At 42.6% G+C, this 16,777-nt stretch overlaps 1 protein-coding gene across 2 annotated transcripts; it reads left to right on the top strand.

The window, feature by feature from the left end:
• The first annotated feature begins 381 nt into the window (after positions 1 to 381).
• PLP1 (proteolipid protein 1) lies at positions 382 to 16,553 on the top strand. Of its 2 annotated transcripts, none has more exons than XM_059384966.1 (7): positions 382 to 543; positions 9,602 to 9,788; positions 10,427 to 10,583; positions 11,765 to 11,933; positions 12,396 to 12,469; positions 13,254 to 13,319; positions 14,422 to 16,553. In XM_059384966.1, exons 1-7 carry the CDS (start codon positions 540 to 542, stop codon positions 14,491 to 14,493), a joined length of 729 nt encoding a protein of 242 aa, XP_059240949.1. In that variant the 5' UTR covers positions 382 to 539; the 3' UTR covers positions 14,494 to 16,553. The 2 variants fall into 2 exon arrangements, with proteins under 2 accessions (XP_059240949.1, XP_059240947.1); XM_059384964.1 differs by having other exon boundaries at positions 10,427 to 10,688.
• The last annotated feature ends 224 nt before the right edge of the window (positions 16,554 to 16,777 follow it).

The following is a 16,777-nucleotide window of genomic DNA, read 5'->3' as shown; positions in this document are numbered from 1 at the left end:
GGGTGAGGGAATAACATCTAGGTTTCTGACCTTGACCACCTGTCCAGGGCTACAATTTCCATGGCTTCTGACACTTGTGCTGCCACATCCCACACCAAATAGACCCAAGTATCAGTTGGAGGATTCCAGGACCTTTTCTTTTTATTTCTACCCCAAACCACATTTCCAGATGTCTCTGCAGCAAAGTGAAATTCCACACAGACAAGGCTTAGAGAAAAACAGAAAATGAAACAATTGGCAGTGAAAAGCAGAAAGAGAAGATGGAGCCCTTAGAGAAGGGAGTATCCCTAAGGAGGTGGGGACAAGGGGAGGAGAAGGGGAGGAGGAGAGGAGGAGGAAAGCAGGCCTGTCTCTTTAAGGGGGTTGGCTGTCAATCAGAAAGCCCTTTTCATTGCAGGAGAAGAGGACAAAGATACTCAGAGAGAAAAAGTAAAGGACCGAAGAAGGAGACTGGAGAGACCAGGATCCTTCCAGCTGAACAAAGTCAGCCGCAAGCCGACTAGCCAGCCGGCTACAATTGGAGTCAGAGTTCCAAAGACATGGGTGAGTTTCAGAAACTTTAGCATGGAAGATTCAAGCAGGCGCAGAAATTTGCAAAAGAATTTCCAGCTCTAAGGTTCTGGGTTTCCAATGGTTTCAATGAGTTGTGTTTTGGCACTTGTTTTGTTTAATTCCTTAGCATTCAATTAATTTAACTCCTTCTCTGCTGTACTGAGAATGATGCTTTATTGCCAAGGAACTCCAGCAGCATGTGGAGAGTATCACAGGTTTTTGGAAAGAATGCCCAGAGGGTTAGATATGGTCATGTGTCCTCCTACCCCCTCACTTTCCTCTACCATCTCTTTTCCCCTGTTCTCAGGCCCTGGTAGTGGCTGCATCAGCTGACATCCCTGATTCTTCTGGAGACAAATGAGTGTTGGCTAGCCTTCATGTATAAAATAACTACTTGCTTGATATAAAATTTGGACCTTGTTTGGTATCAGAAGGAAATTGGGGAATTGGGTAAGATGGAATTCAGGCTAGGCTATGGCTAAGAAGGCCAATCTCAGGTTCAGGAAATGAAAATAAAAGCCTCAATGGATTTTCCATGGGGAGTGGATATGGATAGTGTGTGTGCGTGTTCACGCGTGCGTGCACACATGCATGCATGCACACATATATGGGTGACCATATCTAGCAAATATTACAGATTCAGCCTTTCTGAGGGTGTGATTCAGACTCTAAATCCCTCCTATGACAAGGAGGCTTCTGGGATGCTAGGGCTGTTACTGACTTAGCTGAGTACTGAAGGCTTCTCCAGGTTCTGTGACCAAAGAGAGAAACTATAAGGTCTAGTCTTTTGTAGTGTCTACTTAGAGCAAGGAGTACAGAGCACAAGGGTCTTTGTCCACACAGGATGCCACAGAGGTATGTAGACATCACTCACATTTGACAAAAGAAGAGTAACAGCTTGAATGCATCCTAAATGAAATGAGAATCAGTTATCCTCTGTATTCAACATCAAGTGTAGTACCCAGAAGACTCCAGCAACATCCATGGAAAAAGGTTTTAGATTATATTAAGCTGGTGTCAGCCTTTAGGTTGTTTCATCCTGAGAGAGATCTTTGAACCATGTATTCAGCATGGATAAATAAGAGGGCAGGGCACTGGACTAGAGCCAATGCAACTAGGTTCGAATCCTAGATCTGCCACTTAGAAACTTCATGACCTTGGATAGATAACTGTGAATTATCACTTCATCTTCTGGAAAATGGGGATAACAATAACTGCTTTGTCTACTTTCAGGGTTGTGAAAATCAAGTAATAAGATGTGGATATCCTTTGAAAATGGGCAAGCTCTATAACAACTATAAATAATGAAAATACCAATCATTATGCAATAATAATAAGCAGATTTTTACTCTTTCCAAAGTGGTTTGGGCTTTCTTTGTGTATACTTTGTGCACTTGGGTAAGAATCATTTAACCAACTGAGTGTGGCAAGGTGAGATGTGAATGTTAGGGGAACTCAGTTCCTACCCTTAGTAACATCAGGAATCCTATAGAGCAGCTGATTGGGTAGGTTGTGAATTAAAAAATGGAGAGGGAGTAAAGAATGATGTAGAATATTACTTCCTTAGGGGATGAAAGACTTGAAGAAAAGGCAGGAACAAATGAGGTGACCACAGGGACAGTTAATGGTTGTGGAGGCTGGATGATTTCCTCCAGGGGAATCTCCAGGGGAAATTGCCACAGATAAGGGCACAGTTGAGGTTGTGTATTGGATCCCAGATCTTGGGGGTGGGCAATCCTTGGACCAGGTGCACATGAGTGTGTAGCCATTGAATTTTCATTATTCAATAATAAAGTTTCTCAAGTACTTTGTATATAATGGACCATCTCTAAAAAGGTACTGTGCTGCTACAACTTCTGACATGGAGTGTGTTACTGTTCAGTAATCATAGTAGACAAATTATATCATGGAGTCTGGGATTGGAAGGAACTTTAGAAATTGCCTGAGTTAACTCTCAACGCAGGATTCCTTTCTACAACAGCTGATTAAATGTTCTTATAGCCTCTGTTTAATCACCCCCAGAAATGGAGAGCTCACTACTTTGACCATATACAATCTTACAGGTTGGGGAAGCAGAGAGGAATACTGAATTCAGTATTGTCTATATGAAAGGTTTATAGGGGAAATGATAGTTCATTAATCCTTGTCCTGACCTGGGAAGGGGATGTTCCAAATGAGTCTTTGGGGGTAACAGTGGAACCAGAAAAGAGCTAAAGTGCGGTAGTTGATTATTCTCTGCTCAGTAACAGAATGCTATTACTGAACAGCAAAACACTGGCTCCTGTAAGCCTGTTGTCTGAGAACAGTGGCTGTTACCCTGGTAACCAGACTGTGATGCTTCCCTCCAAAGGTGGCTGTTTGCCAACAGTGTAGTTTTGGCTGGTGCAGACTAAGTGAGGGTAGCCCAGGCAAGAAAGAAATGTGGATGCAAATCAGGGTTCAGTTTTACAAAATTCCTGAAAACTAACTGAATCCCACCAGGATGGCAACAATGCCACAAGAGTGCCAAGAGCCAAAAAGGAACTAGATCCAAACCAGCATACTCACTAACTCTTCCTAGAGACAGTGACTAAAATGATTGCGACAGCCTTCCCCACCCCATCCCTCACCTGGGTCCTGCGGAGCCAGAGGAGCTCTTGAAGAGCCAGGCAAACTGAAAGGTCTGCTTTGCTTGGAGGAGCTTTTGCACTGGCTCTGTGCTATGAAAGTTGGAAGTTTACTCAAGAGCTTCACAACTAGAACTATTCTCTCAAAGCTATGTGAGTAGTAATAAGGCCTAAGAAGCCCTGGGAGGGAGATGGGTCAGAGGGGACATATAGTGTTTAAACTAATCAAGGCACTGGTACCTAGCCAGTGGCATCTTTTCCCCTCATTGCTTTTTTTTTTTTCTTTAAATCTTGAAGCCCTGAATACCATCCCCAGGGTATAGTTCTTGGTCTTGAAAGAAAGCAACTGTAGAAATGCCCTCCTTGCCTATAGAACTTCAGATCCAGAGAAGATCTAGTTAGGGCAGTGACATGATCAGGTGAGGTCACATCAGCCTGGAAGGCAAACAGAGCTGGTTTCCCCTTCTTTCCCACTGTTAGCACCTTCCCTGTGCCAAACTTACCTCAAAAACCCTGCAATACTGATTGATTAATTCCTCCTTGGCTATTTAAAAATGGTCCTAAGGGTGATCTCGCAGCTCTGTACTTGCCTTTGAGCCCTCTGCTAGGCAGGGCTCTGGAAAAAAAATCACTACAACCGAGGAGAGAAGAGGAAATTGTGAGAAACTGCCCTAAGGAACAAGGTATAGAAAATGCTGTCTCTTAGCTTCTTGTCAGATACTTCTCTTTACCTCTGCATAAGTGGGCAAGATGAAGACAATGTGTCAGGAATAAAGTTTAATAATCAAGCTTCTATTTCAACCTCCAAATGTTTGGGCTATATTTACACATGTCTCTCTCTCTCTCTCTCTCTCTCTCTCTCTCTGTGTGTGTGTGTGTGTGTGTGTGTCTTTGGGGAGGAATGGGAAGTATAGGAAACAAGTTGGTCCAAATGCTCTTGCTATCGTAATAAGAAATAATAATATCTGTCCAAAGAAGAGACTGAGATTCCTTTTTATTTAACTTTGTCCATATGACTTGACAATCCATCAGGCTTAGATTCCCATGTCCTAGTGGTTGCAGGGCCCCTTTCTACCACTTGAATGCAGTATAAGTGTTGAGTTCATGTAGGGAAGCCAAAATTATAGTCGGGGCTTTGTCTGACCAGGATAAGGCCTAAAGCAAAAGTCTTTGTCTCTGGCACCTCCTGATGATTGTTGTTTTACTCCTAGAACCCACCCACTGATCTCCATCCATCCCCAGTACCAGTCACGGTTGCTCTTGCATCTTGGCCCTGTCAACACTATAGGCCCCAATCAAGGAAGCCTCTGTTCATGGAGTGAGGTTAAGGGGTGGGTTCTGGGAGGAGGGTAAGACTGTAGTGCAGATTAGAGACTTAGAGAGATGGGGCCAGTTTTTCACTCAATGAGCCTGCCTGTTGTTTAGCTCTATTGTATAGGGTTCTTCTATCTCTCCCTTTGTCAGCTGGATTCAAGGGACAGGCTAGGAATTGTGCAAAGCACAATTGGTCTCTTTCTACCATCTCTTTCGATGAAAGCCCTTCCTCTCCTCCCTTTGATGAGCTCCCAGATTCACACTGAATTTCCATCATGGAGCTGGTCCTTGAGGCGTGCCCAGGACATGGGAAAGGAAGGGCTTGGGCGATCTTGGCTCTGCTTAAAGAGACAGCATGAGGATCAACACAGTCTCTTGGATGGGCATGGATCTGGATAATATTATCAATAGTCCTGTTGATCTTTGTCAGATTCCTGTGAAGACTATTGGTCAGAAGGGCTTGAAGTTCTATCACAGATTGATTAGACTCGGTTTAGAAGTTTGCAGATAAATCTAGCCAACATCTTTGCTTACATTTTTCCCATGGAACTTGGTCATATACATTTTAGCACTAAGTTATAGGTAGCTTTGATCTTTGATTCACAGACACAACTTTCTTCTCCCCAGCAAGACTGAAAAGTCATTGAAGAAAGGGACCAGGCTTTATAATTTCCTTTTGTTTCTCATAGTGCCCAGCTTATTTCAAAAATGCTTAATAACTGTACTGAATCCACATCAAAAGAAATGAAAGGAAAACAGTGGGAAGGGTCATTATTTTTTTCTATGACCTCTCATCAAAGTCAAGCAGTTTAATCCAATTGAGTTGTATGGGTAATATTATTATTGTAGTTCTTTTATGCCAACTCTACCATGTGACAATCTGTACTTAGCCTGAAAAACGTGAGCATGACTTCTGAGAGAGCCAAAGAACTCCAGAATACCTAACAGCCTTCCTGAATCAAACCAGTATCCTTTCAACCATGAAGGGTGCTGAAATGGAGAGGTTGTGGCTTTAGGTTATTGTTCACACATTCCCAAGGACACTTCTTGGGCTGTGAAAAATCAAAGTGAACCCAATGGACCTTTCTCAGAATGCTTTTTTAAAAAATATTTTATTTATTTACTTGACAGACAGAGATCACAAACAGGCATAGAGGCAGGCAGAGAGAGCAGGAAGCAGGCTCCCTGCTGAGCAGAGAGCCCAATGTGGGGCTCGATCCCAGGACCCTGAGATCATGACCTGAGCTGAAGGCAGAGGCTTAACCCACTGAGCCACCAGGCACCCCTCAGAATCCTTTGACTGTCAACGACTTTGATGAAGACACATTTTTTTTTTGCATGTTCTGAGTTTTTCCCAGTTGAAAACTGAAAGTTGATTTTTTGCTTGATCAGACTGACTGAGATTCCTCATTTCTGCTGAACTTAGATGTCCCCAGAACCAACATTTCATCTGTGAAGAGATGGACATGTAATGTGTATGTTGATATTGTTGAGCTATGTAGAGCTCTGGAGTGACTTATCTGGGGCCATTTATTTCCAACTCCACGTTAAAGACTCATTAAAATCTATGTTTTTCTTGTCCCTTGCTTTGAGTGGCAGTGTAGTGGAAAAGGGGTGCCAAGTTATTTGAGATGTAAGAAAATAGAAGAAAAATTGTATATAAAAAGAAAGTATAGGGGTTCCTGGGTGGCTCAGTGGGTTAAAGCCTCTGTCTTCAGCTCAGGTCATGATCCCAGGGTCCTGGGATCGAGCCCCACATCGGGCTCTCTGCTCGGTGGTGAGCCTGCTTCCCACCCCATCCCCCCCGCCTACTTGTGATCTCTGTCAAATGAATAAATAAAATCTTTAAAAAAAAAAAGAAAAAAAAAGAAAGTATATGAGTGGATGATCCAGAGTTGCTTCCAAGGCTTAGCCCTTTATTACCCAGTAAGGACATTACATATGACCCTCTCTGGTTATTTGGATGATGATCGAAGGATCAGATACACTAAAGAGGATTTTTCCTTATCTTTATAACACTAGAGGGGGCATCAGCTAAAATTTAGAATATAATTCCCTGTTTGGCTTAGAAAGAGTTCAAGTTCCTTCATCCCTGATCACACCTGAGCCGTTTAGCTTTTCCCAGTGTGAAAAAGCTCGGGTAAGAGTGGGTGGCACAGGACGGTCACTTGCTAGGGTGGATGGCTGTCCTTACTCTGGGCTAAATAAACAGTTCTGCCATTGTTCCCTAGGTCTGACCCCCTCCCCACCCCCAGGCCTGCAGGCCCCTGCAGAATACCAATGAGGCTCCTGGGATCTCAGGGAAAAACAAGGCTTCTTTGTCTAGGGGAGCTATGGAGGGCTCTGTCCAAGCCCTGACCCTGTGCTGTGGAAAGAGGGAACAGAGAGGTCACTGACCTTCTCCTCCCCCTACCCTCAGGCCTCAGAGACCTTCTTTACTAGAAGAGTCTAAGAGTTTGGGGGTGGGGAAGAGTTGGATAGACAGTAGCAAAGTGGCACCACTATTTATTTCCAAGATCATTTTCTTAACTTACAGGATGCATCTAGTATCTTAACCTGTTGAGAAAGAGGAAGATTGATTTCTGGAATGTTTCCTGAGAAAATGATCAATTTCAACTGCTGTGTTTTTCTTTCTGGTATATACATGCGTGCATGTGTACGTTTGCGCACATGCATGCTCACACCCACGTGCGGGCACACACACACACACGCACACACACACACACACACCATGGCCCAACTCTGATGAAGTGCTGTTACCAAGTACTACTGCAAAGTTCATACTAAGTAAACTCTGCCTCCCCTACAGCAGCAGAGCTACAAACTGATCTCTTCTCATAGAAGCAGTCTGATGGTAGTTCTTTAGTACTTGGAAAAAAAGATGAAAATTCAGTTCTGCTGCAAATATTAGCTACTTATTCTGCTTGTCTTGGGCTTCCAAGCCTCATCTCTGATGTCACATACCAAATCTTTGAGGAAGAGGCTCTTTGAGGACCAAGGAAGGGCTTGTCATTTTAGGGGATGTTGGGTAACAGAACTCACTCATTCTGTGGTTCTGAGAAAAGACAAATGCTTCTACCTCAACTTTCCCACCACAGAGATAATCTGGTCCTTCAAAATCTGTTCACATTGCATCAGCCATGCAAATCAACAGGTATTTAAGCACACAGGGCTAAAAAGAAACTGTACTAGTATTAAGAGGGTTGATTAAAGGACTCCCCTAGTCCTTGCTACCGTGGCATAGACAAGTGAGTTTTGGATAAAAATTCAAAGCTAGGGGTGCCTGGGTGGCTCAGTGTGTTAAGCCGCTGCCTTCATCTCGGGTCAGGATCTCGGGGTCCTGGGATCGAGTCCCGCATCGGGTTCTCTGCTCGGCAGGGGGCCTGCTTCCCTTCCTCTCTCTCTGCCTGCTTCTCTGCCTGCTTGTGATCTCTGTCTGTCAAATAAATGAATAAAATCTTTAAAAAAAATTCAAAGCTAGATATTAGTACAACTTGCTTTCTTTTTATAAGGAGTTTCAACATGCTTTTCCAAAAGTAGTTTCTCAGCACATTAGCTGAATATAATTCATATATACATTATATATATATATAATATTACATATACCATATCTATCTATATTATGTGATATATGAATAGATGTATAAAATCAGCACACACATGCACACACACACATACACATACACACATATATGCTTTATATATTTGGGATCTGTCCTGGTGGCCAGAGGGAGCCACCCTTTCCTCATCTAGTCTGCCATCTACTTGACATTTGTTAAGTTTTATTCCAGGAGCACCTGGGTGGCTCAGTGGGTTAAAGCCTCTGCTTTTGGCTCAGGTCATGGTCCCAGGGTCCTGGGATCGAGCCCCGCATTGGGCTCTCTGCTCAGTGGGGAGCCTGCTTCCTCCTCTCTCTCTGCCTGCCTCTCTGCCTGCTTGTGATCTCTGCCTGTCAAATAAATAAATAAAATCTTAAAAAAAAAAAGTTTTGTTCCATGTGGCACTTACAGCATGGGGTTAGTGCTTGGGGAACAGCTTTTCTTGGAGTGTATGACTTCTTGTGTGCCTTTCTTGTTTCTTAGCAACACTGGCATGGGGACTGGGGTGATAGGTCTCGTTATCTCAGGGACTCCTAGTACTTGGGGACACCTGTATTTCCAGGCTCTGGCGTGTTTTCATCATGCCAGAAAGATGTTTCATGCTTTGTTGACTTTGTATAGAGTCTTTTTGTAGCTGTTTTGACAGAACTCCAGTGTAAGCCTGAGGGTGCAAACATTGGCCAAGCTGTGATATAGAGGGACAAAACAGCCATGCAAAGTGTTCAAAAACCATTAAGCTTGCATTTTTATTACTGTGAATAATAGTCATGCTCCCATTACCATCTTCTGATCTCTGCCAGTTTCCTCCTTCCCTTTGGACTGCTCTCCATATAATATTCTAGATGAAAAAGAAGCAAGCATTCCTTGTGGCAAATACACACAATGTTCAGGAATATTCAGGAGCATATAATTTCCAAAGTTTCCCCCACCTGGAATGCTCTCCAAGACTCAAAATACTGTTTGACAATACCAATATCTCTGGCCTGCACCCATCCCTTTTTGGAACTTTTGTCGCATTTACTTCTGTAACCACTTACTTGGCTGCCTGAAATTGTTAGTTGAAAATATTAGGTCTACCTACCTCATTCTTCTCAGTAAACAAAATACTCCCATATGGCAAAGTCTATATCTTTTATGTTTTCACCTCCCACATAACACATGGCATAATGTTGGGCATATAGTAAGTACTCTATAAGAGTTGATAAATGAAACAAACAAATCAGGATAAGAAAGGAGAAGATGATTGCATAATCTCCCTGGCTTGCTGCTTTGATGACTGATTATTTTTAAAAATCCATACATTCTGAGAATTAAAAGCAAGGACTTATTTTCAAGAATGAAACAGAGTAATGGCTTTGGATCAATCTCACATTCCAGAAACCTAAAGTTGGAGACTCTCCTGCTTTTGGACTCAGGATGACTACTCCATCTGTGCCTGTGAGTGCAGGGCTTGACTGGTCTGGCACATAGGTATGAGGGGCATGAGCTCCTTATGGAACATCCCTGAATTTTTCCCTCTTTCCTTCCCAGGCTTGTTAGAGTGCTGTGCAAGATGTCTTGTAGGGGCCCCATTTGCTTCTCTGGTGGCCACTGGATTATGTTTCTTTGGGGTGGCACTGTTCTGTGGCTGTGGACATGAAGCACTCACTGGCACAGAAAAGCTAATTGAGACCTATTTCTCCAAAAACTACCAGGACTATGAGTATCTCATCAATGTGTAAGTACCTGTTATCCTACACAAACTGCTCTCTTTTTCTCCCTCTCTCCCTGGACACATACAGAACTCATTAGTTCCTCAGTGATTAATAGGTGGTTAGTATGGAGCCAGACAGGATTCCTGAGTCTTCCCTCTGTTCGCAGATTCCACCTACGCCCCATCTGAGGTCCTGAGTGAGGGAGAAGTGCCAAATATAGAAAGGGGAGGTCTGTCTGCCTGCCAGCCCACTTTTTACTGCCCACCCTCCACTACGCTGGCTTTGTCCCACATGTTCTAACTTCTGCCCATGGGGTTAACACTGATTGAGTTGGAGCCTCTGCAGTAACAGGTATGGAGAACTCAGGGAAGGTACAATGACTGGACAGATTGGGGCCTTCATCCCTCTTCTTCCTGGTCTAGCTCCTCTCTGCTTTCTCCTCTGAGCGAACATCTCTGAAGGGTCAGGCCAAGGAGAATAGGGCCCCAGTTCTTCAGGTCCAAGGGTAAGCAAAGGATGGAGGAATCTAGTGATTCCTCTAAAGAATCCCTAGCCTTGTTTAGGAGCTCACTCAAGTGAAGTGAAGCTTACTTATGCAGGAAGGGAACTGGGCCTCAGTTAATAAGATTTCCTGATATCTTCTCCTTATTTTCTCATGCAGGATCCATGCCTTCCAGTATGTCATCTATGGAACTGCCTCTTTCTTCTTCCTTTATGGGGCCCTCCTGCTGGCTGAGGGCTTCTACACCACCGGCGCAGTCAGGCAGATCTTTGGCGACTACAAGACCACCATCTGCGGCAAGGGCCTGAGCGCAACGGTAACAGGGGGCCAGAAGGGGAGGGGTTCCAGAGGCCAACATCAAGCTCATTCTTTGGAGCGGGTGTGTCATTGTTTGGGAAAATGGCTAGGACATCCCGACAAGGTGATCATCCTCAGGATTTTGTGGCAATAACAAGGGGTGGGGGACAATTGGGCGTGAGTCTGTGGCCTCATCCCCACCCAAGGCTGGGTCCTCTCTAGGGGCCTGGCTTTTGAGTGAGGAAGTGATGGCTACAGCCGAACGAGAAGGTCAGGAAGAACGTGGTGCCCAGCTGGCTTAGCCTCACCTTTCAAAAGTTCCCTAGAAATTTTCATCTAAAAAAAAAATAATAAAAGCGTGAGTTTTGTGGATACTTGATAAAATCAGACCATTTCTAAGCCATCTGTTGGTATTCCTTTACTCTCCTCTTAGCAGGGACCACGAAAAAATTAGATTCGACCACCTAAGAGCCTAAGTGCTACCCACGGATTGAGTGCAAACACCTGATCTGAGAGGGAGGGTTGATCATGGAAATTAAATAATTCCACTCCTAGGTGGGATTCTTAATATTCTGGGATTCTACACTGTTGGAGGTCTCAAAGGAAACTAGCATGGATCTACATATTTAATGCTTCATCTTTGTCTGAGGGTTATCCATGCTTCTAGTGAAGCACACATTGGTTTTCAGACTCTAGAGTTAAGATCTTTGGGGGGTTGAATATATGTGGGTTACGGTGATAACTTTCGTAGCCAACAGTTGGCTTAAAAAGGTTTTTGGATCCAAAACTTAAACCTCCTATTGGTTTGCTCAGTGACTAAAGATGAAAAGTCCTATGACAAGGAACATTTTCTAAGCTCAGCGTAAGGTGAGAAATGGCACGACTTTCTTTCAAGATCTGTTTTGATTTCTTTACACCTTATCTGCCCAAAAAAATCTCCTGAAGCCTCTCTAACCCAGGGATCCTCCTCACTCCAACCCTCACCCATTCCCCCCACCCTCCATCACACTTGGGGCCAGTTCTCTAGTAGATATTGCCAATGACATTTGGCAGAGGTGCCCTGATTACTAATTTATTTTGGTGGAGATCCCTGGAATCTGGTTTCCTATCTGGCTCATGCCAATCCAGGATCTCCCAGTTTGTGTTTCAATGTCTGTAGGCCGATGTTGATTTCTAACCACCCCCTGTCAATTGTTTTAGTTTGTGGGCATCACCTATGCCCTGACTGTTGTGTGGCTCCTGGTGTTTGCCTGCTCTGCTGTGCCTGTGTACATTTACTTCAACACCTGGACCACCTGCCAGTCTATTGCCTTCCCCAGCAAGACTTCTGCCAGTATAGGCAGTCTCTGTGCTGATGCCAGAATGTATGGTAAGTTAGGGTATTGCTGCCTTGGCTCCCCTACCCCCTGTGAAAGCACTATATATTTGGTTCTTTACTTGGGATGACAAGTGTGGTAATTATAGGGAAAGATATTATGGATGCCTGGAACTTAGTTTGTTATTCTGTCCCCACTGAAGCTGGAGAAATTTCTTCCCTTGGAAGGGAACTTTTGTTGGAAGTGGTAGGAGTTAGTTTTCTTGGTTGTTCACTCTGCTCTATCCTGGTTGAGAAGCCGTACATTTCAATAACACACAAGATTACGCAACAGTTCAGTACCACCTTCTTTTTTTTTTTTTCACATCTTTACAAAAGAGGATCCTGATTGTTATTGAGATTCAACTTTTCAACCAGGATGATTAAAGATGTAAGAAGGGCTCTGAAATAAAATCTCCATGGAGCTCCACAACTCCATGAAGCTCTCACCCTGGTTGACCTGTGTGTCTTACTCAGGTGTTCTCCCATGGAATGCTTTCCCTGGCAAGGTGTGTGGCTCCAATCTTCTGTCCATCTGCAAAACAGCTGAGGTGAGTGGACCATTTGAGTTCTTTTAAGTGGAAAGGCTAGTACCATACAAATTTCTACCCATGCCTTCAATTTTTAAAAAGCCACAGATTTTTGTTTGTTTGTTTTTTGCTGGATTTTGAGCAGAGATGTTAAAACATCTCTTTTCCCTAGAGCCACATAGAAAGACTTCATTCCAAGACTTCCTTCCTTAAAGGAGAAATTTGTAGTTTTAAGTAAAGATGGAGATTAATGACAAAACCTCCAAATGAACAAAAGTTATTCTTTTAGCTAAAAACCTTATCAAGAAACTTATTTAGGCTTAGAGACACTCATAGCTTTCACAAAAACACTTTCAGTTTGGAACCCCTCCATCTCTAATGAGAAGTAAAAACAAAAAGTACATTTGAAAGAGGAAAACACAGTATTGCAATAGATATCATCTACGAATGAGGCAGGGGAATATAAGTAAATCCTGAGGAAGAAGGCAGTAGCTTTAAACGTTTAAAGCTTTAAACCATGACGTTAAATTTTGGGATCCTGAGTAAAACTAGAGGGAAACAGTTGATTAAAATATTTTATGAGTGTTTTATGAGTATTCTATGTTCTGAGTACTAATGGGCTAGGTGCCGTGATGTACATTAAAGAACAGGAGGCCTACACTCAGGGAAGTGACAGTTTAGTTACAGATGCAGAATTAATACACAGGAAGATATCAATGCATTCAAAAAGCTGCATGCATGATCCAGAGAAAAGCATATTTTTACAGTTGCAAGAAACTTTTCTCCATTTTGCATTTTCTTGCAGTTCCAAATGACCTTTCACCTGTTTATTGCTGCATTTGTGGGGGCTGCGGCCACACTGGTTTCCCTGGTGAGTTGTGTGAATGTGATCTTGGCAAATAAATGGTCCTGGGATAGCTTGGGTACAGCTATGCTGAAAGGCAAAAAGATAGATTGCTAACCTTGCAACACTGGAGAGAAGCGCCTGGGAAGAGACAACAAAGTGTAGACTGTGAACTACTTTGAGTTGGCAAGGCAGAAAGACTTCAGAAATCAGACAGGAACAGGAAAAGTGGTGTGAGGAAAGAGAGGGTAAGAGATTAATAGAAATGATAATATTTAGCACTTACAGAGCATATAATATTGCCAAGTGCTTTGCAGTCAAAGAAGCATTTAATTTTCAACACATGCTGGTCAGATGAGTGACAAGAACAAGGAAACATTACTGAACATGATTTTCCAGAGCCAGGAATTCTATCTGTTGTGAATATGAATCCACCTTGGGCACTCTCCGAGGGATTTACTCTCCTGAAAACATTGGGAGGACCTTCTAACATTATTAGAACTGTTATTACTACAATGTGATTCTGTGCTCCAGGTCCTGCTGATGGTGTTACAGTGCAGTGTCAGTGGGGTGAATTCGTTGTTCAGATTAAAAACCTAGGGCACTAAATGGTGAAGGAATTTATCTGTAGTCATTAAATAAGTAGTGATAAGGATAAGCTCACAGAACTCCTGGCCCCTGCTGCTGAGGCTTTTATACAAACTGGAGTTGTTCCTCATTCCAGAAAATGGGTTGATGCATGAAGCAGGGAGGGCTGTACTGCAAGTGTGGCTGTGTGTTTGCAGCAAAGAGCCTGTGACCCCAGGGCACTCAGATGTGTGGGTGGGATGATGTTAGAGCCCAGTGCATTGTTCACTTTCCTGAGGAAAAACCCAGTGCCAGAACTTAGCACAGATGTGGAATAAATCCTTGTCAAATTGGTTCTCTGGACTTGAGCCATTAGAAGGAAATATCTCAGAGAGGACTTCAAGTATGTAGTATGAAAGCCTGACATGCTGTTTTTTGCAGATCAGGGTTTTTTTCTTCATTTAACTGATTTTATTTGTACCCTTCCTCATTCACAAAAGCTTTGGAGGAAGGAGGGCTTCCTTTTCTACTCTCACTCATATTTTCTCTTCTCTTCCTACAGCTTACCTTCATGATTGCTGCCACTTACAACTTTGCCGTCCTTAAACTCATGGGCCGAGGCACCAAGTTCTGATCTCCTGTAGAAATTTCCCTTTCTCTAATCGCGAGGCTCTAACCACACAGCCTACAGTGCTGCGTCTCCCATGTTAACTCTGCCTTTGCCGCTGACTGGTCCTCTTCTTACTTGACGAGTGTAACAAGAAAGGAGAGTCTTGTGGTGATTAATGTCTTTTTGTGGACTCTCCCCTCTTATGTACCTCTTTTAGTCATTTTGCTTCACAGCTGGTTCCTGCTAGAGATGGGAAATGCTTCAGATGGTGACTCCCCAACTGCAAGTCACAAAGGAATGGAGGCTTTAATTCAATTTTCAAACATCTCCTGAGGATCAGGAAGTGTTTTCTCCTCAAAGAGCACTTCCAGTGATGGAAACAAAGTGAAAAGAAAGATGCTCAGGTAGAGAGAGGGGATGTACCTGGTCCTCTCGACATCTCAAATATATTCTCCTTGATGTACAAAGCAGAGAACCCACTCCTGTCTCCCTCTTACCACTGAAGATAGAGGGGGAAAAAAGGGAATGTTAACAAAACAACAAGAGCATTTGCCCAAATCTACCTATTGCAGCTGGGAGAAGGGGGTCAAAGCAAGGATCTTTCACCCATAGAAAGAGAGCACTGACCCTGATGGCGATGGACTATTTAAGCCCTAACTCAGCCAATCTTACTTACAGCATAAGGGAGCGTAGTGTCTGTGTAGACCATGTGGGCCCCTGGCCTTACACCTTATTAGAGAAGAGAAGCAGGGTATTGTCAGCATCTTCTCACTCCCTTCTCCTTGATAACAGCTACCATGACAACCCTTTGGTTTCCAAGGAGCTGAGAACAGAAAGAAACTAGCTCATAAAAAAAAATAAAAATAATAATTAAAAAAAAAAGACTGGCCTAAGGAGCAGCAGTTGTTAGTGGCTAATGGTGTAAACTGAGCCAGCCCTCTGGTAGACACAGGGTAGATAACTCTTTGGATAGTGTGTCTTCTTTCTGTTAATTAGTTGTATACTCTGGCCTCTGTCATATCTTCACAATGGTGCTCTTTTCATGGGGTATTATCCATTCAGTCATAGTAGATGATTTGAAGATCTTGATTTGTTTCAGAATGCATAGTTCACATTTGCTAGTTCATTTATCACTTGTTTGGGGTTGTACCAGAAAGGTCTAGAGAATGATTCTTTGATTATGATTCTTTAACAAATGGACATTGAACGTTAAACATTGCAATTAATATTGAAAATTGGCTAGTTCCGTACATCTACTGGATTTTCTCCAAATTATTCCACTTTTTGCAGAAATGGATTGGTGAACTTGAGCCTCAATTGGAATGACCTATTTGACTATTCTTTTTAAGCTAGTGGGGGATGATTTGATTTAGGAGGGTTAACTCGGTGTACTTAAGAGTCAGGTTTAACATACAGGTTATTCTCTCCTAGTATAGATCATGTAATAGAATGTCCCAGCCATCAGCTATTCAGTTGGTAAGCTTCCATGGAAACAGAAAGGTGGAAAGAGTTGGAAACCTGAATAACTCCAAGGTTTCAGGCTTCTCTTTCTGTGTTTGTTAACTTTGAGTTAAAAAGGAAAGGCTGATTGGTCTTTATGGAAAGAAAGATTTTACAGATATTACTGTAAGTGGCTCTTTTGTTATAAAAAGTTGTGTTTTTCTACCCCCCCCCCCCGAAGTGGTTTCAGCAATGTTCAAGGAGATGTAAGATGTTTGCAAAAAGATACTTAATATTTGTTTTCAGACCAGTATACCAGATAAGCTTCCAGGCTGCCTAGAGGGAGGAGACGGAAAAGGTTCTGTAAGAAACCAATCAAGATCAAGGAAAGTGAAGTAATCCATATTCTGTGTTTTGTTTTGATTTAATAATATAACAAATAACCAACCCTTCCCTGAAATCCTCCCATGCATACATACACACATATACACACACAAAGAAAGTTAACTGAAAGTGTTTCCTTCATTTCTGATACAGAATTTCAATTTTAACACACATAAAGGATAAACTTTTAGGAACTTATCTTACAAAAATGAATTTTATAAAATTAAAGAAAAATAAAATTAAGAATGTTCTCAATCAAACATCGTGTCCTTTGAGTGAATTGTTTTGTTTAACCCCACAATAGAAACTTGAATAATTAGACCCTTATTGTGCTTTGTTAAAGGACCTTTTTTATTTTTCAGTTCATCCAAGTTATTCTCACAACAATTTTCTGACATAAAAAATAGATAAATCACTTATATTTTTATAGCTTGGGACACTAAGAAACAGTCAAAGTAAATTACCCAAAGAAACCCAATAATCA

This window comes from Mustela nigripes, chromosome X (genome assembly GCF_022355385.1).
Source record: "Mustela nigripes isolate SB6536 chromosome X, MUSNIG.SB6536, whole genome shotgun sequence".
In the NCBI taxonomy this organism is placed as follows: domain Eukaryota; kingdom Metazoa; phylum Chordata; class Mammalia; order Carnivora; family Mustelidae; genus Mustela; species Mustela nigripes.
Note: the sequence above shows the minus strand (reverse complement) of the source record. Positions and strands in the feature narration are given on the sequence as shown.

Coding starts and splice junctions, on each gene's coding strand:
- PLP1 (XM_059384964.1), top strand. Junction 11,934..12,395: donor TGCTGATGCCAGAATGTATG/GTAAGTTAGGGT, acceptor TGTCTTACTCAG/GTGTTCTCCCATGGAATGCT. Junction 12,470..13,253: donor CCATCTGCAAAACAGCTGAG/GTGAGTGGACCA, acceptor ATTTTCTTGCAG/TTCCAAATGACCTTTCACCT.